This window comes from Toxotes jaculatrix, chromosome 8 (assembly GCF_017976425.1).
Source record: "Toxotes jaculatrix isolate fToxJac2 chromosome 8, fToxJac2.pri, whole genome shotgun sequence".
Lineage (NCBI taxonomy): Eukaryota > Metazoa > Chordata > Actinopteri > Toxotidae > Toxotes > Toxotes jaculatrix.
In genome coordinates this window covers 7,900,861-7,928,572 of record NC_054401.1, presented here as the reverse complement: position 1 = coordinate 7,928,572, position 27,712 = coordinate 7,900,861, and the positions used below count along the sequence as shown (strand labels likewise).

The 27,712-nt window shown below is 39.6% G+C and overlaps 5 protein-coding genes and 1 non-coding gene across 12 annotated transcripts in view; 1 reads left to right on the top strand and 5 right to left on the bottom strand.

Annotated features, from left to right (window-relative positions):
• Positions 1 to 787, bottom strand: part of LOC121186472 (forkhead box protein O4-like) — a 31,312-nt gene extending 30,525 nt beyond the window's left edge. The window contains exon 1 of the mRNA XM_041045220.1: positions 299 to 787. Within this exon, the coding sequence (XP_040901154.1) occupies positions 299 to 787 (489 nt within the window). The remainder of the gene's footprint in view (positions 1 to 298) is intronic.
• Positions 788 to 6,477: 5,690 nt separating this feature from the next.
• Positions 6,478 to 10,745, bottom strand: med18 (mediator of RNA polymerase II transcription, subunit 18 homolog (yeast)). Its single transcript, XM_041045221.1, has 3 exons — positions 10,384 to 10,745; positions 9,130 to 9,232; positions 6,478 to 8,182 (listed from the first exon to the last, which is right to left on the bottom strand). The coding sequence occupies exons 2-3, from the start codon at positions 9,200 to 9,202 to the stop codon at positions 7,626 to 7,628; spliced, it is 630 nt and encodes a 209-aa protein (XP_040901155.1). The 5' UTR covers positions 9,203 to 9,232; positions 10,384 to 10,745; the 3' UTR covers positions 6,478 to 7,625.
• A 1,187-nt stretch (positions 10,746 to 11,932) lies between these two features.
• On the bottom strand, positions 11,933 to 14,601 carry LOC121185678. Of its 7 annotated transcripts, none has more exons than XM_041043995.1 (8): positions 13,961 to 14,601; positions 13,536 to 13,841; positions 13,109 to 13,393; positions 12,933 to 13,028; positions 12,804 to 12,848; positions 12,606 to 12,622; positions 12,395 to 12,432; positions 11,933 to 12,304 (listed from the first exon to the last, which is right to left on the bottom strand). In XM_041043995.1, the coding sequence occupies exons 1-8, from the start codon at positions 14,043 to 14,045 to the stop codon at positions 12,301 to 12,303; spliced, it is 876 nt and encodes a 291-aa protein (XP_040899929.1). In that variant the 5' UTR covers positions 14,046 to 14,601; the 3' UTR covers positions 11,933 to 12,300. The 7 variants fall into 7 exon arrangements, 5 of the variants coding, with proteins under 5 accessions (XP_040899929.1, XP_040899925.1, XP_040899927.1 ...); XM_041043991.1 differs by having other exon boundaries at positions 12,606 to 12,722; positions 13,961 to 14,594; XM_041043993.1 differs by having other exon boundaries at positions 12,606 to 12,722; positions 12,804 to 13,028; positions 13,109 to 13,192; positions 13,325 to 13,393; positions 13,961 to 14,580.
• Positions 14,602 to 15,175: 574 nt separating this feature from the next.
• LOC121185677 (cytochrome P450 4B1) lies at positions 15,176 to 21,244 on the top strand. Its single transcript, XM_041043989.1, has 12 exons — positions 15,176 to 15,626; positions 16,219 to 16,363; positions 16,512 to 16,556; positions 16,657 to 16,784; positions 16,989 to 17,113; positions 17,254 to 17,408; positions 17,549 to 17,655; positions 18,818 to 19,008; positions 19,122 to 19,255; positions 19,678 to 19,742; positions 19,980 to 20,062; positions 20,529 to 21,244. Exons 1-12 carry the CDS (start codon positions 15,435 to 15,437, stop codon positions 20,704 to 20,706), a joined length of 1,548 nt encoding a protein of 515 aa, XP_040899923.1. The 5' UTR covers positions 15,176 to 15,434; the 3' UTR covers positions 20,707 to 21,244.
• A 110-nt stretch (positions 21,245 to 21,354) lies between these two features.
• ppp1r8b (protein phosphatase 1, regulatory subunit 8b) lies at positions 21,355 to 26,559 on the bottom strand. Its single transcript, XM_041043996.1, has 7 exons — positions 26,490 to 26,559; positions 25,903 to 25,963; positions 25,402 to 25,555; positions 24,470 to 24,687; positions 23,998 to 24,142; positions 23,667 to 23,731; positions 21,355 to 23,497 (listed from the first exon to the last, which is right to left on the bottom strand). The coding sequence occupies exons 1-7, from the start codon at positions 26,540 to 26,542 to the stop codon at positions 23,144 to 23,146; spliced, it is 1,050 nt and encodes a 349-aa protein (XP_040899930.1). The 5' UTR covers positions 26,543 to 26,559; the 3' UTR covers positions 21,355 to 23,143.
• On the bottom strand, positions 25,629 to 25,793 carry LOC121186675. The gene has a single exon (XR_005894530.1).
• Positions 26,560 to 27,712: the final 1,153 nt, after the last annotated feature.

The following is a 27,712-nucleotide window of genomic DNA, read 5'->3' as shown; positions in this document are numbered from 1 at the left end:
CAGCTGGGGTGAGCAAAGGCTTGTTACACACACAGCAAGAGACTCCACTCCAGTCTATTACATTCTGCCACCTATGATCTATTAGAATGACTGACGGCAGTAATGAACTAAGACAAGATAACGCATGTCACCATTCATGCGTAACCGACACGGAATCCCACGGTGGCATGTGCATGGCACGAGAGGTCAAATAATCATAATGGCTTAGAGAATAAGAATAATACTCAGTACAATCACTAGACACTGTGATTAACACGTCAAAGCACCATCATGCTGGCCCGTGTGTTTTATTTCTTACCTTCCAGCCAGCTGAGCTATTACTGTCGCCCTTATCCTTGAAATAGGGCACATAACGGACCATCCAGTCGTATATCTGTGACAGCGTGAGTCTCTTTTCTGGGGTGCTCTCAATGGCGCGGGTAATGAGATCCGCGTAGGACTGGTTCCCCCACGCGTTCCGCCGCGAGGATTTGGCTTTGCGCAGCGGTCCGGTCACATCGAGCGCCGCGCCAGCCAGGCATGGGTGCGTCGCGCCTGTGGGTGCCGGGGCGCCGGCTGGATGCTTCAGCTCTCCCGGCGTTCCGCCCACGAGCCCAGCTCTGCAAGCCGGGACGTCCTCCGGTTCCACCTTGATGTTGGCCAGTGGAAGACCCCCGCTGACCTCGTGTCCACCGGGGAAATCCTCCGGGCATGGCAGCGGCCAGGTGCATGAGCGAGGCCGACTTTGCGGCTCGAAATCCGAATCAACCTGATGAGCGTCTAATTCGTCGTCCTCCATCATCAACATTTACCCTTCAGTTGAAATTGAACAAATCAAATGAAAAGCAATGGAGGGAAATACCTCCACGATTCCCGTATACCACTGTCCTTAATATCACTTCACGTTTGAAATTCGCCTTGTAGTACTGCTATTAGCCTAAGCTTATTCAGTCCGAATCAATAAGAGGCAATTCAACAGAGTAAAAGGATCATGATGGATACAAGAAAAATCACAGCTTCGCGTGGAGAGATAAGAGAAGTAATAAAAGTAATAGTAATTTTTCGTCCATTTTACCTGGAGTAAAATATCAAATGGTGATTAAAATGCTTCTTATTTAACAGTCCACATCACCTCAAGACAGTCAGTCTCAAACGCGTGTCAGAGCCAGTCATGGGGGCTTTTCAATTCAGTTGCAGCAACAGATGATATCTCAGATAAGGCGCATATTTGCAAAGCAGTCGTCGATAAATCCTCCTGAAGACAACAGGAAGAATTGGGAAAGAGAAGGGAAAAAAATCACCAGGGCTGTGTAGAGAGCATCCACTGAGGCGATAATGCGTTATTACCGTGAATTATTAAATCTTCCAGTCTGCACGGATTAAGCTGGCAGCGGCACATTCAAGTCCATTCAGCCTGAACAGCACCCAACTGTCTGCAATTATAATGAAGAGGCGTGCTCATGTGACGAATCGATAAATTCCCAGCCTGAAAAATATAAAGAAAAAAAAATAGTCCGGCAATCAAATCTCGTATCCACTTGTCAGGATGACAAAATTGGCTTTTATCACTCCTCCTCTTGCTCCCCTCTATCCCCCCTTGCCTTTCTCACTCTCTCAGATCCCACACATGTTCTCATTTGCTTACAACTCGTTCCGTCGATGTGAACTGAGGATGACGCGCCGGCGCTGTAGTGAAGATGCTGCCAATTGGAGTGCGCTCACGAAATCAATACTCTCTGAACGTGATTACAGTGAAATCCCGAACTCTCTCTCTCTCCCTCCCCCGCTCTCTCTCTCTCTCTCTCTACCATCTCTGTTATGAACGGCGGGAGCAAAACCCAAATTCTTAATCAAAACTAATAATGATCTTTCTGGCAGAGCGTCACACGCCGCTTTGTGCGCCAGGCTCAACGTCCAGCCGCGATAAAAACTAGACAATGTGGAAACCCACAGACGGGAAAATTCCTGTACAATCTCGGCACGGGCTTTTGTCTGTATTAAAAATACAGAATCTGATCTGCCTTTGTGCGTAACAAATTGTCCCGTGCACCGTGTGCAGCGTCCAAATGCCCTCCGGGGAGAACTCGCGGCGTGCAGGAGGTTTCACCTCTGCTGATTATTTGCGGGCTATACCTCAGTGGGTGTAATTTTCTATGACGATTAGACAGATTTGGTACAGATTAAGAGAGATTAGGTAACCCTAGATTTTAATCCGAGAGGAGTGAGGTGAAATGGGGCTTTTCAGAGTCCAGAATGAAAAATCATCTCTGCTCCGCACTCCAACCAAAGTGAGGAGAAATTAAACACTTGCGTGTTATCATCTCAAATCGCATTTGCCAAGCCACAACGCCAAAGAGCTCTGGCAGACACATCGCTGGTCAGACCCGCGTGCGTAATTCTGTTACACTGACCAACCAAGGAGGGGGTCCCCGCCCCTCCATCCTACCACCCCCTCCTAAAATCTGACAGCAGGGCGGGCACACTCACAGGTGCTCAACTCCCATTGGCTGCTTATTTCCCTTATAAATGCTAATAGACTTAAAAAATAAAAATCTGGGTTTGGTAGCTTCACATTGGACTTCACCTTTTCACCTTTATCCATTCACAAAAAAAAAAAAAAAAAAAAAAAAAAAAAATGCTGAGCACGCACGCTGTTTTACCGCAAAAGTCTGCTCCACACCTGTGTTTTGTTGATGGTTGCTGTGGGGAGAATATTATTTATTCATGGAGTTTTACAGACAGTCCTACATTTACACTCTCACATGCAGCTACCATTTCTGATAATATTTGGAAGTTAGGCAGCCATTCCATGCAAGCATTTTAATAGCCCATGGGTAATCAGTATGACCTATGGGGGCATGTTGCTATGAATGCATTGCAGGCAAAATATTCAACAGCTGAATAATAAATTGTCCCTCAATATGGAGGCGTACGTTTTCTGCAGAGTATGCGACCTTAAATTCAGAAACGTACTGAGAGGATTCTGCTCAACACATTTTTACTCATAGTTGAAATAAAGCACCCTCACATTTCAAGCTCCTGTTTAGCAAGGTAGCCAACATTCTCTGAGGACACCCCACCCTTTTCATGCAAAGTGTTTGAGGACTGATGCTGTACTTAAAACTTGCACAACATGGCCACCCTGTGCACTCAGACATGACTGATGAGACATTTGTGTCAAAAATAGAACGCTTTTAAATGTGGGAGGATGTGTCATAGTGTGTAATGGAATGACTTAGTGCTGAACATCAGTGGGGTCACGTGGTTAAAATGCCATGTTGCTAATAGTTTGCACATGTAAAAAGTCTACAAACCCTATAATGCCAATAAATTTGAGTAATTATTATATTTTGATATTATCTGGCAAGAGTAACAATCAAGCCAATGCTGGACACAGACAAGCCTTTCATATCCTCTAATCTCTAACACAAGGTTCTACTTGCAACGCTTGTTCGCAAGTAAAACTCCCAAGTGGCATAATTCTGGTGACACTTCAGATTACAAAATTTGTCTTGATTACACATAAAGTGAAAGAGAAGTAATTGTGAACATCAAGAAGACAAATGACCAGCTCCAGAGGCTCACAGCAACACTGAATCTCCAGAGAGACTAGACTCAGAGGAAGAGGAGAGGACTCACAAACAGTAAGGAGGAAGGCCCAGGCAGCACCAGTTTAAAAACTACATATGTGCTCGGCCCCTTCCAGGCTGGCTGCTACGCTGTCCCCATACCAGACATTTCACAGGCAGCGTGGCTGGCTTCAGGCTCTGAGTGGTTGATCCTGGAACAGCATATTCTGCACAGCAGTAATCACCTCAGCCAGCCACAAGCAAGGCAGAGCACCACATCAACAACAAGGCAGAGCTTTGTGCCTGTCAATTTGCACCCTTAAAAAGTTCTCTGGAATTTCATTCACATGAGGAAAGGCACACATTTTTTCCGCCCATTTCTAGCAGGCCCATCCTTGTTTTCTTGGGCTTGCCATCCTTCGCAACCTCATGATGTTGTGCAATTTATCCCTGCACCCCATTCTGCCCAGTGGGATTAGGACAAGAGGAAGCTGAAGAAGCCACAAGAACACCCTTGGGAGATCGATGCCTGTCTGGGAAAACACCTCCCCTGGTTCTCCACCCCTCTCAGCATACAACCCACACTCTCTAACAAGCATATGGGCTCCCAATGACACAGGAAGGAGAGGGCTCAAATCCAAGTATTGGGAGCGTTTCTGAGTAGGCGAAGCTGGATTTCACCCTTTTGTGGCATTGGTCCAAAGTAGGCTCACTTAAAGACTTCCTGCCCTGAGCTAAAGCCAACTTTCTGTGGCATCTTGGCATCTGCGCTGCCAACTATGAACATTATGTTCAGAGACAGCAAAGACAATTGGTGCCAAGAGTTTTAATTAAGACTGTGTTGTGAAATGGAAAGTAAAGGGATGTGCAGGTAATGGCTTCTATCCCCATTTCAGAGGTCTAACAAAATATGATTAACTAACAATGCTTGCCTTAGCCAATTAATTATATTTAACATTTAAAGACCCAGAACTACCAAATGGCCCAGAGAGGAAAATCAGTTTGCGCTCTTCTCATACCCAGAAGTGCAGCAAGCTTAATTGTGTTATAATGAACTGATGATGTCAAAGATGTTTAAAGGCTGCAGGGGTGAGTGGACAGTGCAGCTATGGTGTTGCACTGAAACCTGGCACTGCAAAATCAAGTTATGAGACATAGTAAAAATGAGCTGAATTACAATTCATCACCATTTCCAACAGGTGTCTACAGTATAATCAATCATTCTGGTCAATTATCAATAAAAAAGATAAATCTCTTCTGGGTTCTGCTTTACAAATGTGAACTGCTGTGAATGCGTGCTGCTTTTCTCTGATTTATATCAATTTAAATTGATATAAATACCTTTAGGTTTAGGACGGTTGGTTTAAAAACAAGCAATTTGATGATGTTATCTTGGGCACTGGGGGACTTGTAATGGGCAATTTTCACTATTATCAGCTATTTTATAGACTAAACGATCAATTTGTGAATTGGAAAAATAAAAGGTAGATTGATAATGAAACAAATTGTTTACTGCAGCAGCAGTAAGTATAAATAAAATACAAAAAAGAATAAACAGACTCATGAAATTAAAACTTATTTCAATTTAAAAATACCTGATGTTCTGTATCAGTTTTTAAAGCAATTTGAAGACTCAAGGAAATCTGTCATTTTCTAATAAACTAAGCGATAAACCAATAAAATAACTACAATTACCACCTCACAGCCCTTGCCAAGCAGCCAAGTCATAGTTTACAACCATGTCTATCCAGACACATATGAATTTAACAAAAGATATTAGGTGTATTTGCAGAACATTATGATGTCATAGTGAAGCTGACTTTTGACCTTTTGGATATAAAAAGTCATCTGTTCACCATTTTATCCTATTAGACATTTGTGTGAAATTTTGTCATTAAATGGCTTTTGTGAGGTCACAGTGACCTTGACCTTTGACCACCAAAATCTAATCAGTTCATCCTTGAGTACAAGGGAACACTCCTGAGATATCGTGTTTACAAGAACAGGGCGGACAACCTCAAAACATAATGCCTTCGTTGCCGGCACGGGGGCATAAAAATAATTGAGTTTGATCAAAAAATCTAAATATTCACTTCTCTACTGTAGTTCAGCTTGCAAGCATCATGAAAATAGCAGCATCTATGAGACCCCACACTCAACCAATATTTTATAACTCATAACAATTCCATAATGACAGCTAATCAGCTTCATGATCACTCATGTATCCTAAACCCCTATGAAACGTAATTCATAGACTTATCAGGACTTTTGCATGTATGTCTGGGAGAGGGTGTCACTCTGGTCTCAGTTTCTTCAAATAAACCATGCAGCTTATCATATTGCCCCTGGCACAGAGCTAAATCCCTCACTTGTGCAAGTCAGTGGTTGGCTGCATCCACAATAGCCGAGCAGGCCTGATGCCAAGACACTGATTAGCCTAGCTATGCCTCTGTTCTCCAGGCAATGCGGAGTGGAGGTGCAGTGGGAGTCCAGCTCATCACCAAAGAGCACTGTGCTAAACACAAGTTTAAGTGGAAGAAAGCCAGCATACTGTAGCGTATCCATGCTGGACATATAAAGCCTTGGGCAAGGAGGCATCTGCCTCTTTAATACATAATTCACTCAGAGCTGAAACATCATGCTTTGGTCCTAAGGCCCGATAGTCCACTTCTGGTTGTTGGAACATAAAACTGTCTCCATCAGATAATCTGGTCTCATTGACAGGCAACTTCATGTGTGGAGTAGGGACCAATAAAATTAGGTTCAATATGCGCAAAAGAATCCCTTGGCAATATAATGTACAGTGTATTAAAATGTTCAAAGGGTGGTTTTCAAGGTGCACCAAATGTATGTGGATGCAATGTCATCTCACCTTTCCACCTCAGCAAGCTTGTCCTCATCAGCCTTGATATGCAGGTAGGTCAACATGCAGAGACAGCCATCTGCCCCCGAGCTCTCCCTTCAGACATGCACATGGTCACTCTACATCGCAACCCCTGTAAATGCATCTTCCTGTAGCGGTATTATTAGAAGCACTCATGTCAGATTGCCCACGTTATTATCATAACTGACAGGATGTGCATTAGTTACTTCAGTCTACACAGCAGATTGGCCTTAATGTCGACACACTAGTATACATATATAACCTGAGGCAGCTGTAGTGCTTTCACATGTAACAGTCCCAGCTCAAGTTCCCATGAAAGAGGCACTAATGGGTTAACAGTAGAAATGAGAGGGGAAGAGAAGAAAAATCAATGCTTTTGTTGAGGGGAAGAAAGAAAGGCTTTCACAGGTCTATGTATCATTAAGCAATTGAGAAAGCTAATTAGAGTGGGGGGAAAAGATGTGCAGATCTCACAGCTAATTATTTCCATAGCAACCACAGGTCCTGTAGATGATCTGAGGTAGCATTCAGTTTGTTCTGATCAAGACAGAGTTTCACAAAGAGCAAGAGAGACCCCTAGTGGGATAAGATGTACATGTTCATAAGTTTATAATCAACAGAGTGCTGAAAAAGAACTTTGTAACGTTAAACACAGAACAAGAATCCCATTAAAATGAAATATGTTACCTCAGTAGAAAATGAATAGGATTTTTTGCAGCATTACATCATCCTCTGGAAACAAGTTTCATTGCTGTCTCACCTTATGTTTTTTTTAAGGGTTAATTTTCCCAGAAGATTATGAGTTGTAACTGTCCTCTCACACCTTCTCCACACCTTGGAGAAGGAAAATTAATCAATGTAACAACGAGAAATATAATCATACAGTTAAAAATCAAGACAATCTGCTGTTCTATTTGAATTTCCCTTATGTGGAATCAATAAAGATACTACAAACGTAAACACCTTAATAAACTGGTTTTAACTACTGTTGGCAAACTTGTCAGGATGATAAGATCGCCATGTCAAAATTTCCATGAACATTCTTCAGTGGAAACTGATGGAAAGAGGTGAAATTTTGCAATGATAGCAGACACATTTTCCAGCTCATATAAAAAACTGACCAAAAGTGTAACTGTTCAGTCAAAGTTGCACTGTATTTCATTTACAAGAGTCAACCTGCTTAATTATGTCACTTAATGTCTCTGTTTGCTCGGGTCAATCTTCTCCAGGTGAACCAGGGGTTTGAGTTGCTCAGCAAAGCTGCGCATGTCCTCTGACACAGTGTCCTGACCTGCAGGAGCCAAAACACTCAGCTCCACCAAGTATGAAAGTGATAGACGCTCAGTGTTCTCTGTGTTCCCTGGTACTAGGATACGTGACAGCTTGCTAACAACAACTTTCATTGCGCCTTTTCGGAATATGTGTCCGTTCGCCACAAACTCATGGTCCATGCGAAAGCCCATCTCATTTAGGAACTCTGGCAGGCTGTGAGACGCAGCCACATCAACACAATTGCGTACCAGGGCATGGCGGCTCTTGTCTCCCACTTCAGGTTGGCCCAGATAGCGTAGATGCCATGGAGCTGTGGGGTGGGAGAGGGAGCGCCGGGCGCGCAGAATGAAAGGGTTGCCTTGTTGGCCTTTCAGAAGATAAACCAGTTCATGATCTGTAAAGGTCTCAGGTTCCATGTTGTCACACAGACCTCGGAGGCGATGTAAGAGGCTTTCCAGGGCCTGGTCTAACACACTGCCTGAATTGTTACAAGGTAGAAAAACAGCCACATAAATAAAAACGATGTGTTGTCATGAGTTAGACTGCACAATATGTTGTGTTTATAACTGTCATTTCAACATTTTTAACAATAAACACTGCCACACCACAACAGCTGAAATTTCCTTCTGCTGGGAAAGAAAGGAAATGGACCTCTGTCGCAAACACAGTAGATGCTTAGGTTTAGCTCCAGGTTAGTTTAAAGATCAGCTGTCATGTTTGCTATGCTGGTAATATTACAGTTGTATACAAAATTCTAATTCAACAGCCCTGCAATAACTCCGACCTTGATGACGGTTATAAAGTTCACTTTTTGAATAAAGTGTTTTTAAGAGTTCTTGATTCACCTTAGTGGTCGGACTGTGGTCTGTTGCAGTGTTATTCTGTAGTGCATTTTTAATCAATTCCATCCCTAACGTTCCAGAGAATTTATCCCAAAAAGCACTGAAACTGTTCACGCAGCTCATGGTGCTCCAGCGTCTCATTGAGGCACTTAACATTAGTGTTTCCTTTAATTTCTCACACATCTGCATAGCACATAACTGTTGTCATTGTGAGCAGGAAAACCACATTTTGTTCTTTTCCGGTTTCATGCATTATAGTGACACAGAATATTCCGCAGTAATTAGAAATAAGAAATTATGCCCACAGCACTTTCAAACATATACACATGCTAAATTTGTTGACATTTTAAGATATCACATTTCATGACATAAAATGCAGATAAATTTCCCCAGCTTGAGCAATCAATAAAGTAAATAAACTTAAACTTAATAACACCATGGCAATATTGTAAACCTTGTTACTTATCACATATTTTCTTTGTATCATTCAGTCCTAGAGGCCATGTATAACACCAGTTTATAGTCTATTATTGATATGTTTCATCTTCTGTCCTCAGCTGCGAATGCTTCGGACTTATCTTACCTTGCAGCAGGTATTCCATCATGTTGATTGTGCCCCCGGTGACAGGCATCACAGTGACAGGAGGAGCCTCCATCTTTTCTCAGGTACTTTATTGTTTTGGAATCTGAGGGAGGAAAATATTATTTGCTACATCAGTGCGAGTGAAATCTCAGTGTACTCTCAAATGAAATAGAACATATTACAAAAATGGGATTAGAAAAAGACTCAATGAATCTTTTTAACTCAGCTCAATCTAAATTTCTGATTCATTCAACAGCCCAACACCTGTAGCATTTGCTCTAAAGTGGAAATCCAATATTGTTCAACACTGTTGCAGAACTGCAGATGTGTTGCATTTGTTGGTGGCTTTGCTTTCACACTTTGGTCCATTATCTTCTTGTACGATAATACCTCACCAACTTGTCTGTCTTCCTCAGTTGACCGTCTTTTTCTTATGATAGCAATATACACTGAGTTAGCAGTGTATACACCAAGCTAAAAGTCTAATGTAACATTTTCTATTGAAATTGCTTCAGAGAGGTATTGATCCAACAGTACGATAATTCTGGAGAATGTACTTTGTACTACTATTGAGCTGTATTGCATTATACAGATAGGTGTTTTTGTAGTCTATCCTCATCGATATAAATCGGGTGGACAAAATAATAAAAAGACCTATCTGCGTTACACAATACAATTCAACAGCACCACGGAGTGAAGCCCCCAAAATGAGCATAAAATGTAATCAACACCTCCCTCAAACAATTAAACACAAACGGAACAGTATAACTCATAAAGGTAGGGTTTATTGCAGGACTGTGGGATTAGACCGCGTTCGTTTTAGCTAGGTGTTCCTAATAAATCGCCCACTGAGTGTACATTTCGACTTCCAATTAGTAATCAACAAAATGTGGGACATCTGTACGAATTACTCGCATCAGCTTTCAAGGTTTCGTTTCACTTCATAGCTGCGGAAAAGCTATAAATTAACCCCTTACTTGATCCCTGAAAACGCACTTTTTGTATGAAACGCGCTCATTTTCAGTTGTTTGTGACTTAATTTTTTTTATTTAGCTCAGGCGGTTTAACTCTTAATTATTCACTGAACTTAAACCTATTAAATGTAAATAAAACCTGGGAAACTGGGAACTTTTGCAGTGTAACTGCTGTCAATTTTAAACACAAAATGTTACCTAGCAGCCAGTGTTAGCTACATGTCGAGAGCTAACTCGTGTAGCTGCTTCACTCACTAGCAAAAGTAGTTTGTTCCATTACCTGAGAAGCCCCGAAGAAGAAAATGCAGCTGCGGAAAAACCTTGTAAATGTTCGTGTGGGAGTCTTCCGTAGAGCCTCCACAGTAAAGACCAAGGATCCAGTAGGCCTCACGCAATCAACACAAGGCTGGCTGGCTGGCTGGCTAGCTAGCTCGCAGCTAGCTAATTTATGTATCGCCAGTTAGCTACAAGGTAACTCAAGTTACTGTGCTAAGCATTTCAACATTAAACTTCTTGAATGTGATAACAAATATCTATCCTTGAAAACAAAGAGCCGGTTAAAACAAAAATAGCCAAAAGGCTCGGTTATTTATCAGAGGAACAGTGAATATAGCCAGCAACAATGAATGAACAGCTTTTCTTCCTCTGCTTGGTTTCTCTGAGGTTGGCGTCCAACTTTAGGACGCATTACAGCCACCTACAGGCATACCGCTGTTTTCCAGTGCAGCCAGCAATGGAAGAAGTGAAGTAAAGCAACTTCAAAATATCCTAAAACTTTCGTTCCCCAGTTATATAGAGCTACAATAACAAAAATGTACAAAAAAGTAAGACTTATGCTTAAGTGTCAACGAGTACTCCTTACGTTGTTATATTACCAGGTCGTGCTATATTAGAGTATTCAATTAACGAGGTATTAATGATGCAGTATTTTTTTTTCTGTTTAACGAAAATTTATTCTAATATTTTGTTATACCTGGCGCTGATTACTGATCAACACGAATGCTTAAATTCTGTCACTGGTCCAGTTTGAGATGATTTTAACTAACCCTCTTCATATAGTCTTGCATAGTTTTAGTTTATCACAACAATCATATTTCCTCCTGCTGATAATATGTCTGTATGTAAATCTGTAGGTAATTTGAATCTGGATTGGCGTATTCCCTACAAAATGTGGTATAGTATAAGTGTAACGTAGCATAAAATTATAATTTTATGTATATTCAAGTCCCTCAAAAAGGAAGTTTACCACTTACCTTTTTACCATTTAAGGTTATTCACTGGATTTGAACTGCTTGAATTTTAATATAAACTGGAAAAATGTAGATCTTTTGCAGTGTAACGTACTTAAGGGCTGTACTTTTGTTTTCCACCATTCCATGCAAGCATTTCATGTTGTAGCTGGCTGAGGTCAAGGTAATTCCAACTTCAACCATGTACAGCTGAGCAGTTTAATGTATGCTTAATGGGCACTGCAACTATTGCTGTCAAATAAATGTAGCAAAATATTTCCCTAGGTCTATGAATGGAAATACAACGGATATTCAAGTAACCCAAAAATGTACTTACATATAGTATGTGGGTAAATGTATTTGTACTTTCCACCTCAGATTATACTGTAGCTACTGCATCTAAAGACTGGACACACAAGTAATATAATTTTTACATAAAACATTACCAGTGATTGATATTAATTACCAATAATTAATACCAAGTGTAGTATCAAGTTTTAATTGTCCGGACAAAAATAAAACAAATTTAATACCTAAATTGTGTGTGATGTCAGCGCAAAAAGTCCCTTCACTCAGACAGGAAACTTATGAAATTTGACGATAGTCAATTTTTTATTTTTTTTTTTATTGTATAGAGAATTCAGTCAGATTTTATCATGAATGCTGTTTGGGTCACTTCACTCAGACAGGAAACTTTATATTCAAAAAAAGACCCAAGAATTTCCTCTCAGAACAGCGTGGGTGACATTACCAACGACTTTTCCCATGAAACACAAGGAATTAATTTAAACATATGACAGTGAGGGTGGAAACTGTCATAATAACAGAGGTGTTTATGGACCTTTTTTTTAATTTAGGACCTTTTCTCTATACATTTATTTCACTATACACACAGTCACTGTCAGTCACATGATATGTTGTCTTAGCCGGTCTCCTGATGACAACTGACGAATAAACCACTGAAGTCTCTACCTGCAGTAAGAAGTAAAGAATTTCATTACACATACATGCTGGTTAATTGCTAAATGGTAAATACTATTATCATCATCATATTACACTTACACTGTGATTAATGCCACCAGAAGGATGATCAGAAAAAACTGAGACACACAGAAAGGGAAACAGCTTCAACAGGGGAACATAAACTTGCCAAGCCATCTCAAACATCTACTTCAGCTTTTGTCACGCTATGCAGTCAGAATTTGAGAGTAGCAGACCACTGAACAAGTGTTAAACAGGAAGTTTCAACAAGATAAAAAGCTGCATAGCCTACCTGCCCAAAGTGTTGGTCTGAAGTGGAAAATTAAAAATGCCATTAAAACAAGACATGCAAGGGCTGCTGATGTTCCATAAATAACTGGCGTCAGATATTCAGGACTTTTAAGTACATCTAAAAGACCAAAAATAAAAGAACTGAAATTACTGTGACTCAGGTCACTAACAACTTACAGAGAGGCGTAAAAACACCCACCTGATGCTGTGTTTGAAGCATTCGATGGTGCATCAGTGCTGTTAACTGCAGTGTAAACATCAAAGATCTGCTTTGTGCTGCAATTTAAAAACCCATATGGGTCTACACACACTGATATTGTCCTTGTACCTGTTTCCTCACTTGATAGGTTTATAGATTTGATGTTACTGAATTCCATATCACATATCACAGCACAAGGAACAGATGAATCCACACTCTGGTGTACTGTAATATGGAAAAAAAAATTCTAAGTCAAACCAATTTATATTAACATAAGACAATGTACGTGTTTGTTGTTTTCTTACCTGTGATTACAGACAAGTTGATAGTAAGTAACTTCTGTCTGTGTCCAACACATCCACTCCTCCAGCAGGTATATTTCCCAGCATCTGCTCTTTTGACATTAACAATGTGTATAGACTTGTTGGAAGTCAAAAAGTCTGTTTTTGATCTCACTGCTGAGATCCTGAGAGCAGGCTTGTTACCTGCTTCAAAACTCCAGTTTAAGTTTGCAAATTCACCTGGACATGCATACGTAAAACTGCTGCCTGCAGTCACATAAAATGTCTTGTGAATTTCATCCAGAATTTCTGAAAAAGGGGTAAACAACTTTAAGGATAAGCACTGGCTTTGGTAAATTATTTAAGAAATGTACAAAACAGCATAAACATATTAGGTATTTTAGATTCTCTCATAGAAGAAGAAAATTATGACAATTACAATCATTCACACCTTTCTTGACTATGATGACTGAGGACTGTTCACAGTTGTCTTTATAACAGTATTCACACCAGTACAGGCCTTGATCATCCTCTGTAAAATAACTGATGACCAAGGAACGATTGTGCTTGACACTCAGGCTGTTGCGAGAAACAGAATAGTATTGTACTCCTTGCTTATTTTGAAGATATATCTGGATTTTCTGGGTATGTCCATCCCTCCTGTAAAACCATTTGAAAGAGTCTGTGCCACTTCTCTCATGTTGACATGGTATCACAGCTTGACATCCCAGGGAGAAGTGAAGCTTGTATATGCCTGCTAAAATATCAATTTTCTGTTATAACAAGAACAGTAGCTAGTATTGCCAGACAACAGTATTCTTCCTAAAACTGCATTTTAAATACATGGTAATATTAGTGATTTAATCAGTTACTTACTTTTTCCTGAGGCAAAGGCTGACAAGATCCAAATAATCTGTAAAAAAAATAAAGGTTTTGTGCATCGTGGTTGAGGCACTCTCATTTCAGCAGAAATGAAGACAATAGTGAGCAAACAGAAACCCCCTCTGTTGTCTCTCCTAAACACAGATCAGTGACTGCATCACATCAGAAGGTTTTAGACTGAGTGACGACTATAGTCATGTTAGCACATAGGAAGTGGGCCAACAGCCCGTGCAGATGAGCTTAACCGTGGCTTTCACCCACACTATTTTTCTGATGATGGGGCATTTTTTTCCTTCTTTTTGCATTAGTATAGGTGTTGAGCTACACTACATGTGTGAGTATCAAGTGCAATTTCTGTTCAGTTTAAGATGTAAAACAGTTTGTACTCATTGCTGTTTAAACATTTTAATTTATACAATTTATTCATCTGAACTAATTTGTTAATTATTTGAGCGAAAACAAAACTCTATATACTTTATTCAACTGCCAAGCTTAATCTTAACTGGAGATGACCATCTTACTTTACTTAAAATGTAGGTTGATATACTCTGCAGTAACTGTTCTAGAGGTTTATTTGAATTTTCAGAATGTTCAGGGATTATTTAGGCTCACAGAAAATGGCGCAATATATGGAAAGTGCAACAATGGAAAATGTTTACATGGCACTGACAAAATGAGTCACGTGTGAGTCACATAGGCACACTCTTACTAATGTTTAAGGATTGACAGTTTCAGTATTCATGAATTCTTTAACATTTTAATGTCTTCTTTAATCTGGAAAAATCTTTACATGATAGCCAATTCTAGTTTGAGGTTGGATCACTCTTATGTACTTTTCTGTTCCTGTAATCTGCAAAAGTCAGTGTTTCAATGTGTGATGCTGAATAATCAGACAATTGGTTAGGGTATTTTCTTTAAGTCTTTGAGTCTTTTATAGTAAATATATTTGGTATATTCAGTTTATTATTTAGTTTACATCTAGCTAAAACTCATGCAATCTAAGTTTATAATGATCAGTTCTGAAGAAACTGTTGCATTGAGGTGAGTGTTGATTCAGTTGTATGGCTATTTGCAGTTTGTGGTGCTGCTGAATTGAGCTGAACTGAACTGACATTTGTTTCTATTATTCTGTCCACGCCATTTAAATCATTGAGCGTGGGCAAAATAACAGAAATACTTCTGTGTACAGTTCAACACAAAACACCAACTACATCCTCAAAAATGAGAGCACCAAATATCAACAAAAAGAGCACTTCTCTAATTTTAGTCACCGCCGTGTGAGTTGTTAGTCTTCCAAAACTCCGATATTTCCGTTCTGCGCCTGAAGTCATCATTTTATAGACAACAGACGGACCGACAGGCCCGTGAAGACTCTCCGCCCCTTATTACGCCATAACTATATGTTTAGTGATCAAGCAGGTCACCTTTTGTTGTGCTCCGAAGACTCCTTTGCACAGGAATCGTCGGAATGGAGTTAACTGAAGCTTTCGTGAACTTTCAGTTGGGCTGGCCTCGCATGCATCACTTGTTTGCTCTACTTTGTCTTGCCGCCGTTATCTATAAATTAATCGTCTTGGTCGCGAAGAGAAAGGCTCAGTCTCGAAGCGTTGACGCTTTTCCAGGACCACCGGGACACTGGCTGTTTGGACACGTTTTGCAGGTTATTCAGATTACGAGCTTTCAGCAACGTAGCAGCAGCTGTAACTTTGTGTAACTGTTAACTGTTCATGCACAATGCGCATTGCCAGTTGTTAGGATGGCATTAATGAGCACATTAGCAGTGGAGGAATGCGACTTTTTTTTATTAACGACAGTTTTGAGGTAGCTTTACCCCTGAAGTTTCATTTCCTGTATTTCCATTTATATTTCAGCACCACTACACTTCAGTGGCAAATACTGTAATTATTACTCCACTAGAGTTGTCTGACAGCTGTAGTTGCAGATATATATTTCACATATTCATGGCCTTTTGTGTAAACTAAACCTCATTGATATCTAAAATAATGACGTTTTATTATTGAATAAATATATAAGAATATATAATAATAAACATATCAGCATATCAAACAGTATTATCTTTACCTGGTCCAGCATCAACATTTAAATGCTGGATACCTCTTTCTAATAAGGCATGCTTTATGAAGGGTTTATTTGTAGTCAGTCTTTATATACGTACAGACATTTAGCTCTAAATCATTTATTAGGGCTTTATAGTTTCATTAAGCTTCCTGTGTATTCCTTTTTTCTTTCAGTTTAAACAAGATGGGACAGACTTTGACAAGATAGTGCAATGGGGACAGCAGTACCCTTATGCTTTCCCACTGTGGTTCGGCCCTTTTGTTTGTTTCCTCAACATTCACCATCCAGATTATGTAAAAACCATACTGACATCAACCGGTGAGTGCTATTTTCAATCTTGACTGAAATGATACATAATCATAACAGTGTAAACAGATGTGCTCTACTTAATCATTCAGAGGGACACTGGCTTAATTTGTACAACCAAAGGTAATTGTAACAAATTTTCCTGTTTGTTTCCTAACAGAACCAAAGGATGATTTGGCATATAGGTTTCTTGCGTCGTGGATTGGTAAAATATCTATAATTATAATGTATTTCTGGGCTTATTACAGCACTGATTGTTTAGAGTTTTACTCACTCACAGACATACTCCCTGTTTCTGTCTTCAGGGGAAGGTTTATTGGTATCAAAAGGTCAGAAGTGGTTTCGCCACAGACGTCTCTTGACACCAGGTTTCCACTATGATGTTTTGAAGCCATACGTAAAATTGATGTCAGATTCTGCTAAAACTATGTTGGTATGTAAATAACAGATGTGTAAATCACAATTCATAATATTTAACTGAAAATGGTGAAGAAAAGTGGTGTAGTAACAGTTAAAACAGATCAAGACCAGGCTGTCCAGAGAATATTTCCTGTAAAAGTTTGTCAAGCTAATGATTGTACTGGAGTTCATTCCATCTCCTGCACAGAGGTCACATCTGTTCTTTTACTGTTGCCAGGACAAATGGGAAAGTTATGCAGACACCAATGAGTCTTTTGAATTGTTTGAACATGTGAGCCTTATGACACTGGACAGCATCTTGAAGTGTGCGTTCAGCTACAGCAGCAACTGTCAGACCGAAGGGTAAGCTAATAAAAACCACCATTTTTTTCCACCATTTACGTTTTCATTTCCTTGTGTATTTCCATGTTTACTGCATCAGCTGCCTTAACCACGAGTGAAGGAAATGTAACTTTTAAAGTTTGCCTGCATTCTCATTTCAGTGGAACAAATGCATACATCAAGGCAGTTTATGAGCTCAGTGATCTGATTAACCTCCGGTTCAGGACATTTCCATATCACAACGACCTAATTTTCTACCTAAGCCCACATGGCTTTAGATACAGGAAAGCATGCAGGATAGCTCATAGTCATACAGGTAAGCAAAGCACACACAAATTGATTAGTGACAATCTGAAACAGTTGCCAGATATCAATGGTAACAAGCATTTTGCAGTATAGTATGTCCATTTCTAGAGTGAATCTGCAAATATTCATTCATTATCTTTTCTTTTGTAGATGAAGTTATAAGAAAGAGGAAGGAAGCACTAAATGAAGAGACTGAGCTGGACCGCATACAGGCCAAAAGAAACTTGGACTTTCTGGACATCCTTCTCTTTGCAAGAGTATGTTGATATTGCAGCCTTGGTTTAAAATACCCGGCTAACAACTAAAACAGCAGTTATAACCAAACACAAATATATGAAAATAAAAAAGGACAAAGACACAAATAAACAATCAGTAAGTTGTGTCTTAAACCTGAGATCATATTAGAGATGATTTTGCATAATATACAAATATAATGTATAAGTGGCAAAATCACAGTGCAAAAGAAAACCAAGAAGGCAGCTATTAATGTGCAGAAGCCTCTTGTTCAGCATATAAATGGCCACTGATACAAAGGCAGCAGTCAGGCATTTTGACTGCTCACAAAGCACTTTCAAGCAGCAGTCTGAAAGCAGATTCTTAATACAGGAGCCAACAACAGTCTGTGAGAGTGTGGGCCGTCCTGAGGATTTGTATGCTGTAAACATCCCTGAGCTGCCAGAGCCCGAGTAACCTCAACTTTCTTGCTGTTTATCCATGATAATATTTTTTACCAGGCCCAAAAATAAGGTAGCTTTATTAAATGTCAATTAAATCAAGTCAACATAGCAGGGCATGCTTTAAAAAACAAAATGTTGCCAAAGAAAAAAGCAGTGGATGCTTTTTGTTTGAGGTGTAGTTTCTGTTCATCAAGTTGTCAGAACAGAACAAAATTTGTTGTCAAGAGCTCAAATTTATGTACTGCTCCACAGGATTGGTTTTCTCTTCTTAAATATCAGTCACTGTAGAGGCAAAAAAAAAAAAACACTTTCAAAGACCAATGGTCGTGCTGTCCTGTGTTTTTACGTGCAACATTTAGCTGGAGAAATTGCTCACTATGTCATGACTATAGGTGTGTTTCCATCTAAATGCTGGTCAAATCTTGTAAACTGTAAACTAACTAATTTCCAACTACAGTTATGTGAATATGCTATGTATTTTTGCATGGGAAGCAACAATTATACTGCATGTCATGCTGTACCTGAGTTACAGCAGTACAGAGAATATTCACATAACAGTAGTTATGTAGTTATTTAGTTATTTGCTATCTCCATGACTTCCAGTATCCAATACCAACCTGACTGCCATAATCTTTATTGTATGTTTTATGCTTTTATTATGGTTTCAATATAAAGTGCAGTACTTGTTTTTTTACAAATAGTATGTTTATTTTTACATTTTTGCCTTTAATCTCACTTTCAGGATGAGAAGCAGCAGGGTCTGTCAGATGAAGATTTACGAGCAGAAGTTGACACCTTCATGTTTGAGGGCCATGACACCACAGCCAGTGGCATCTCTTTCATCCTCTACTGTCTTGCCTGCCACCCAGAACACCAGAAGATGTGCAGGGATGAGATCATGGAAGCCCTACGTGGCAAGGACACCATGGCATGGTAGGCTTGGGTGTTGAAAACACTGGCATACTCGATTCAAGTCAGTGCAAGTCAGATGCAAGATGCAAGTCTTTGAATTGATCTCTAACACTGTGTGTATGTCTTATTTTTAGGGAGGATCTTAATAAAATTCCATACACTACAATGTGCATAAAAGAATCCCTCCGTCTTTACCCTCCTGTACCAGGAATGTCCAGACAAATCACCAAACCCATAACCTTTGTTGATGGAAGGACTGTGCCTGAAGGTCTGTGGTACATTTGTGTCAGTAATTATAAGTAGAGAAAGTGAAGATGTCTCAACTCATGTTTTTGGAAAGTTAATATAGATAAGACAGCAAAGTGGTGTATACATAATGTTTACCTTGCAGGTAAAAGCTAAAATATTAACTTATTAATATGTATGTACAGTGGGGTCCAAAGTTAGTCTTTCACCACATACAGCACATATTAACACTTTGTTTTCCCATAATTAGCTTTAAGCTTATACATACTTTGTCTGTTATGTGGCTTTGAACAGTGTTTGGCTACATAGCAAAAACACTGGTCGATAGTGAATGACAAACTTGAATAAATATATTCAAGTTTGGTCTGTTTGCAGTGATACAGTTTATATGTGTACAATCCCTGCACAGTCCTAATCCTATACCATTTTTTTCCATGTTGGTAGGTTGTCATGTTGGAACAAGTGTGTTTGGGATTCACAGGAATGCTGCTGTATGGGAAAACCCTGAGGTAAGTCAAAGTGATTTTACTCAGCACAAATCCTTGTTAAGTGAAAGCTCAGCTTAACTATTGAGCTCCAAAATGTCAGCATATGACATTCTGACTTCTGCGAGTTGTCATGGTTTATCCACAGTAAAAGGTGTGTGAACATGCACATTCTTCCAGTTCTCTGTGGACAGATGAAGACTAGAAAATGTGCCATGTGAGCCACACTGACTTCTATTTTTCTTTTCCTTGTCATCCTAGGTCTTTGACCCCCTGCGTTTCCTGCCAGAGAATGTCTCCAGGAGGTCACCTCATGCGTTTGTGCCCTTTTCAGCTGGGCCGAGGTTTGTCCACACCTGTTACCATGTAACTGTGTCTCTAAGGACTTGGCAGGGAGATTCTCAGTTTACAGCTAGTCTACACAGTTTTTGCCGTCTACTTATTTATCTGACAAAGCTCTGCAGTAAATGGATGTGTAACCTATCACCCACCCCCTTTTCACCAGCACAAATAAAAAGCTGATTGCAGTGATTAGGGGTTTGTGTTGGTTAGGATAGAACCAATTTAAAACAATGCAGAAATTCCAAAAGGAAATACTTGTTTGATTTCTTTGAATATGAAGTCAGGCCTTGGTTAATTATTTACCCCAAGACATTATGCAAGTGCAGTGTTGAAAGGATAGTTAAACATTTCTTGCTGAAAGTCCACTCTCATAACAACATGATGTTTACATCATATGTTGTAGCCCAAAAGCATTTCATTCCTTATATTTCTCATATTGCAACATGATTGTATGTTTTCCTGTCTCAGAAACTGCATTGGCCAGAACTTTGCCATGAATGAGATGAAAGTGGTGATAGCCCTGACACTGAAGAGATATCAGCTGATAGAGGACCCTGCTTGGAAACCCAAGATAATTCCTAGACTGGTGCTCCGCTCACTCAATGGCATCCACATTAAAATCAAACCTGTAGACCCACAAATGTAAAGGGAGAGAGCTGCAAGTAAAACTGTAAATTTCATTTTTCAACGAGGGAATGATTTAAGGAGTTCAAGTGACTTAATTTCTAATATTTTACTAAGCTTTTACACTACTATAGAATCTAAAAGATAATGATGAACTGAATTTAATGACTAAATATGTCTTAGGGAAATTACTTTATATTTTTTCTCTTTCTCAGGAACTCTACTTTTAATAAAATATTTTTGCACTTTCTATGTGAAAAAGAAATAGGACCTGTATTTTGATAGGACAGTTGCACCTAATCCATTTGTAATAAATAACAAATGTTTGAAATATAACATTTTCCTTTCTTCATTTTAAATACATTATCCAGTATACAAAACATTGGGGGGTTTTCAGTTTTAGTAAGTGGATGATGACTGAGCCAAAACCAAACCAAGCAAATAAAAAGTTTTAACTGAGGATGTCCCATGACCTCGTTTAAACAAGGTCAAAAGTACTCAAGACATATCTTTCCCTCCAGAATAAATTCGTGGGAAGGTGTGGTATGCAACGCAATAATCTCAGATAACCTTTGTTCTCAGTCTGTGCTGTTTGTTAATAAGTCATCAAAGTACTTGCCCTGTGAGTACAATGCAACATTACTGAATCACAGCTGAAGAGACTGTAGAGTAATGAGTCAAAAGTATTTTTTTTTTATTTACAGTCATATGATTACAAAATCCACAGGCCCACAAGGACAAAAAGTCACCAGCACGGTTAGTAAAAATGAAAAACCCCGTCTTTTTTGATCTGTGATTTTAAACCTTTCACTTATTCAAAGATCCCATGAAATGGCTGCTTGAACATCATGGAAAGCTACTCTTTTAAAGTGCATCGTAAAAGGGGGGGGGCACCTGCCTGTTCTTTCAACTCAACCCACCTGTTTTTACATAAGTACCAGCCCAGTTTACACTGAATGATACTTCACAGTCTAACACCCCACCTAACAAGCTCTAGAAGAAATACAAATGGGTATTGGGTAATGCAAACCACACTGTAACCACCACGTCTTAGGTGTCACTGGGGACCTTTGTTCTAAATCACTGCCCCTCTCCCTCCCTTCACTTCCTGTCACCTCTCAGCTGTCTACCTCTGGATAAAAACAATGCCGCTACAAAAAATAATAGTACCATTTCATGGGACCTCTACTTGATCTTCAGTACATGTATAACTATGTATTTCTGCTACTGTGCGCAAAGACACAGTTAATATATTTTAGTTCGGTTCAGGAAAACAAAGTGTGAACAGTGTACTCTATAAACTGTACTGTACTTGCATGTGAAAGATGTTTACATGCTACAAGACTATTAAAACTTCCTATATCCACAAACCTTTGTTTTTGCTAACTTCTTATTTTGCTGTTACTGTGCTGGAATCCATTCTATTCTGTTACAACTTAATAATAGTCCAATTAACCAAATGAAAAAAAAACTTGTAAAATCCTTATATTTACAGTATACTGGTGCTGGAAAAAATGGGCAACAAACCATTTAAAATATATCGGGGAAAAAAAGCTAAAGGACAAATATGATGAGCACACTGTTTGGACAGGGCAAATGGCTTTTATCTGCAGAAAAATCCAACTGAATAAATAGAGGTTTGCAGCATCACTTTCCTATGTCCAAAATCTATATGTCATAGCCCATATAGATTTTGGACAGTGTTAGGTTTTGTGCAACAGGCCATAAACAATTGTACTTGCAAGTGTGCAGGAAAACCTCACTGAAAACTCTCTGACTTTTGTGCACAAGTCACCATCTAGTGGCTTGTAAGGCAAAAATGCAAGACACTTCAATCGATGTTATGTTGGTCTAATACAGGTAATACAAATATCTGAGTGTGTGAGTAAAACAATCACTATTAAATTATATGAGCAAGTTTTTAAAATAAAAAGCAGCCCTGTTTTTTAATAGAAACTGATCTCAAGACTGGATTCTCTGACTTTTCTGACTTCTCACAGTAAAATATCTCATACAAAAGTACTTTTTAGCCATTTGTTTAATAGCATTATCAAAATATCGAAGGAGTGAAAAAACTGTTGAAACATGTTTAGTAGAAAACAAAATTTACATCCATCACATCAAAAACGCAACTCATGACCCATCATATCCATGTAGCCTGTCACTCAGACAAGTATATTTAACTGCCAATCTGGGACTAAAATGCTCGCTGTCAAGTCTCTTAACTTTGTTTGCAGTCAACAAGATTGGGCCGTATTTCTGCCAAAATATCAACTGCTGACTTAGTAAGGTCAATGATATTTTGTGACACACCACAGGTAAATTGTGGCGTGCCATTCTGATGACAATGAGTAACACAACAAATTAAAAAAAAGGAAGTGGATGAATCCACCTCTGCCAGGTCACAGTCCCTGATGTATCTACTGGTAACCTGAGAGTCAGCAGCTTTAAGAAACTGGTTAGATGAGTAGTGAAGGGGTGGGTTTCTTGCCCGGCCAAGCTTCTTTGGCATACTTCTTTTTGCGTGGCTCATTGTGGGTCTCTGGTAGATAGGGGGCTGTGACAGGGGTGGGGTTGAGGGTGACAGGGGGCTGGGGAGCCTCTGGGGCCAGGTCCACCTCTGGTGCTGGATTAGGGAAGGGCAGAGGAAGCCCTCCCTGCATAGCAGCACCTCCTGGAGCTCCAGTTGGCTGGTTCTCATGACTGGTGGGAGGCAAGTCCCCATAGAGACCACCGCCCAAGCTGTAGCCATGGATACGTTTTGAGGTCAAGTCATCAAGACCCAGGGTGTTTTGGCCCTCTGATCTCCGCTTCTACAGCAGGGATGACAATGTATCCAGAACCAGTTATTAGTTTTGCCTAAATGCAACACTATTATTTTTACTGAGAAACCCAGCTCAACACTTACTGATCTTATGTAGCCTGTCAACTGAAATTCACCAAATGAATATTGCATTTGTAAACAACAAAACCAAAGCTTACCTTGATGGGTATGACAGCAGTTTGCACCATATTTCTAAAGCGTCCTACTGATGGGTCTATATCCTCTGTAAATATTTAAAACGCACATATTTGATCAGTTAATGATTATATTTACAGTCTGTGTAAGTCTTGTGCAAAAATGCAAATAGGGAAAATGTATTCAAACCAAGAGTATTATTTTAAGAGTAAAGTTAAAAAGTAACTTAAGTTAAAACTCAAATCATCTGAGCTAATTTCCCTCTGAGTTATAGGCTGTAAACCCTTCACAAAAGAAACAGTGTTATTTCAAACTGACAAATATCTGATAAAATTTTCATATTGGCATCTGCACCTGGGTTAATGATGGAGTCCTCCTCACTAAAAGTAACTCTGGAGTTCCTACGTTTCCTCTTAGGCCTCTGGATTTCAAGGTTGCCCTCTTCGATGGTCAGGAGGGAAATGCGCTTGTTGTGAGCGGTGTTGAACTCTGTCAGGTTCTGTCATTTTTTTCATCAAAAGAGAAAATGTATGCAATGTGGTAGCACAGATACCAGGATATCGCAACTTTATATCACACCACTATACCAGACAAAGCAGAATAATAACAAGTTGAATCATAAAAAGATGGGTAAAGTAAACATAACTACTTGCTACTAAATTTACATTTTAAACATTGCTCTGCATCTACTAGAAGTGTACCTACAACAGCACTAGGGCTAAAAAGGAGATAATTAAGATACATGACGCATTCATTTTCTTTCTGTTTCATGTAGTTCATGTTTGAGAACATGAGAATATTGTTAATATAAAGAAACTAAATGTACCTCTAGTTCTGTCTCTTCTTCTGGAAGCCCAAGCAGTCCTTTCAGCTCCTCATCGTCTCCTGCCTTACTGTCGCCTGTACCAGCAGTGCCTTGGGTTTGGGGTTTCTCTCTGATGGTGTAGGTCCGTGTTGAGGCCCCAAACGATATTGTAGAGTCTATGGGAACCTGCTGAGGCTTGTGTGCCTCTAGACGGATGTGTCCAAGGAAAGTACCGTGTGCTAAAATGGTGACAATCAAATAAAGGTTTGCACATGTAAGGAGATTATTTTTAGTTTTCAAATGTTACCTCATAATGGAAATGAATCATTGAAAAAAATGGTAATAGTGTATTGTAGTGTGATGTGTGTTGCTGTCACACTAAGCCTGCAATATGGGGCAATGGTTAAAAGATCAGTACTTCAAGATGCTTTTGTTTTATGTTTCCAGCTTGTATCAAAGTCTATGATTCGACTTGCCATTATTTGACATTGCTACTGCAAAATTAACTAAAGATTAGTTATCAGTACGTAATACCATTCTATTGTTAACAGATTAAATGGCTAATGGAGCCAAAAGTGACTATTTGCGTCTCAAATATTCAAATTGCTTGTTTTGTCTGACCCACAGTCCAAACCCCAAAGATATTAAATACAAAACAAAAAAGCAGGACAACGTCAAGTCGACAAGCTGGAACCACATAATGTTTGAAAAATTACTTAAACAATTACTTATCAATACAGTTGCAGATTTTCTGTCCGTTGACAAACTGATTAATGAAGTAATTCTTTCAGCTCTAATATTTATTACCTGTAGATAATTTTGGCCAATAAAACATATTGTATACAGATAGATTTGACTATTTTTTCAATCCTTAACATGTATGTCAAACTTTTGCAGACAGTGGTTCTAAATATATAATTAGGTCATAAGTGTGATTGTGAATGGTGTCTTACTGCTGTTGAGGTCTATGAGAAAGACCCTTTTCAGGTGTTTGTGGTAGACCAGGGCAGCGTGGACACGTGAGCATGACTGGTGGTCGATGGTGAAGTCACACCAGTCCGGGTTCCTCCCAAACAGGTAGTACTTCTTTTCATCTATGATCAGTTTCTACAGGGAAAGAGTTTCAGTGTCAGAGTCACAGCATGGGCTGGTGAAAAGGTCTGTAAAAGGTCTGCAATGTCTCTGTGCCACTGAGCCATAACTCAACAGTGATGCTTCCCACTGCAAAGCTTAAATCTCAGGGCTTATACTGCTCTCGCACCGTTTGAAACCATGCAGCCATAACAAATCCCAGTGTGCAACACATCTGGGACAAGGTGGACTGTCAGGCTCGTATCTGGTGCGTTCAAATGTCTTATCATTAGCCATCATATGCTTTAACACGAGCATGCAGTAACTTAAGCTGATGACAGGGTCACAGAGTCCTGTTGTAACATTTACAAGCTTCTAGTTACCTCTATCAGTTTGTCTCCCTTCATCACATCTAGATGGAGCCCCGGGGGCGGCTTGCCTGCCCTGAAAGTGAACAGTTAGTGAGCGGTATAAACATTTAAACAATATGTATTAGGGGTATGAAGGCAGAGTTGATGATTACAAACGATAAACTGATATCTTGGCTTTGTTTCTTCTGTCGTGCTTAAAGATTAATTCGTAAAAACAAGCGCTCCATCCTCTTCAGCCAGCATGGAAGCGTTTATATCTTTCGCCATCTACTGCAAAAACAATCCTATCACAGATCCAGACAAAGGCTAAGAAATGTTAAACCGTTCCAGCTTAATGACTGGAAGCCGTCTGCACACATCGGGCACTCTTCAAATTAAACATATAAGGCATCTGCGAAAAAAATACACCCAACGCCATTTGCCAGCGTTAACGGTTTAGCTTGTTAGCTTGCTCAGACGCTAACGTTAGCTACAGTGCCAGCAAGCTTCTCTCAGAGTAAAGGCGAGTTATGTGAATGCATGAACCTCGTTTTGCTCATTTGCACCTGGTATTTCACAATAAACAAACGATTACAACTTCAGCATGTGCATTTTCTCACCATGATGGACAATCAAAAGGAGGAGGACTCTCTTTGCTTATTTTAGTCGCCATCTTGCCTCATCTTCTCAATGCCGAGCCGCATGATGGGTAAACGTCGCCGTGGGATGATGGGAGTTGAAGTTCTTCAACTCTAAAACACGTTTACATCCAAATTAGACTAAATTTGACCCCTTTCAATGAGTTATATTATTATTTTATCCTTTATCGGTCGTGAGACTGGGCAAAAATGTCCTGCTTATTGTGCTAACATTAAGCTAGTGAACAAGAACAAATCTGAAGTCCCTCAAGAACCACTAGAGGCTCTCAGACACCAGAGTTCTGACTCAAAATGGCCATGATGTACAGAAAGATGATTCTGAAATGCATCTGATTCGTGCTCTTGGTGAGAACAAGTGGTCTGAACACTGCAGCTCTCCCTTTTCTTAGGTTTATTTCACCTACTGGGGGTGAAGGGTTCTGACTATGGTTCCTGAGATAAGCATATTTTCATTTTCTCTACATAAGTTAAAGTGTTTTGTTACGTTGGTGTCTGATAAGACATGGCATGACTAATCTGGATCATGGAAAAGGGGGGAGAATCCCCCGAAGAAATTCAGGCTGATCTTTGAGGCTGTTGCAGTGTAAATTCGGAAAGTGTTGTGGGTTTTCACTGATCCAATAGGGGACTGTCTCATCGTGTCAAAGAGGTGGGAGGGCGCTTAATCTATTCTTGTGCAGATCAGCAGAAGGAAGTGGGGATTCTGTCTTTTTTTCTATGTGTATGAGGTAGTTTGAATAGACAGAGGATACATTAAAAGTGTGAACAATGTGTCATAAGCATTAAAAAGCACAAAGAGCAAGAAGAGAGAAGGGCAAAACAACTAAAATTGAAAAATGTCTGTCCTTCCTGAAAAGTATCAACCACTGTGTTTTGGCATCGGTGCTGTGTGACAGACTGGGGAGATTTTCATTTCAGTAGTGTACAATCTGTCCACACAGTTGCTACATGATATGAGATTTTTTTTTTTTTTTTTTTTTGGCCAGACCAACAAGTTGTCCATCTGTTTGACATACAAAAACAACACAAGGAGGTTTGGATCTTTTCGACATAACATGGAAGAGAATTGCTTTTGTCGGTGTGAGAGTGGAGGAGCAGACACTTAGGAAGATAATGTGTGCACATTGCAGTATTTGCAGCTCCCACACACACATAGACACATTTCCTTATAAAGAAGTAGGCCC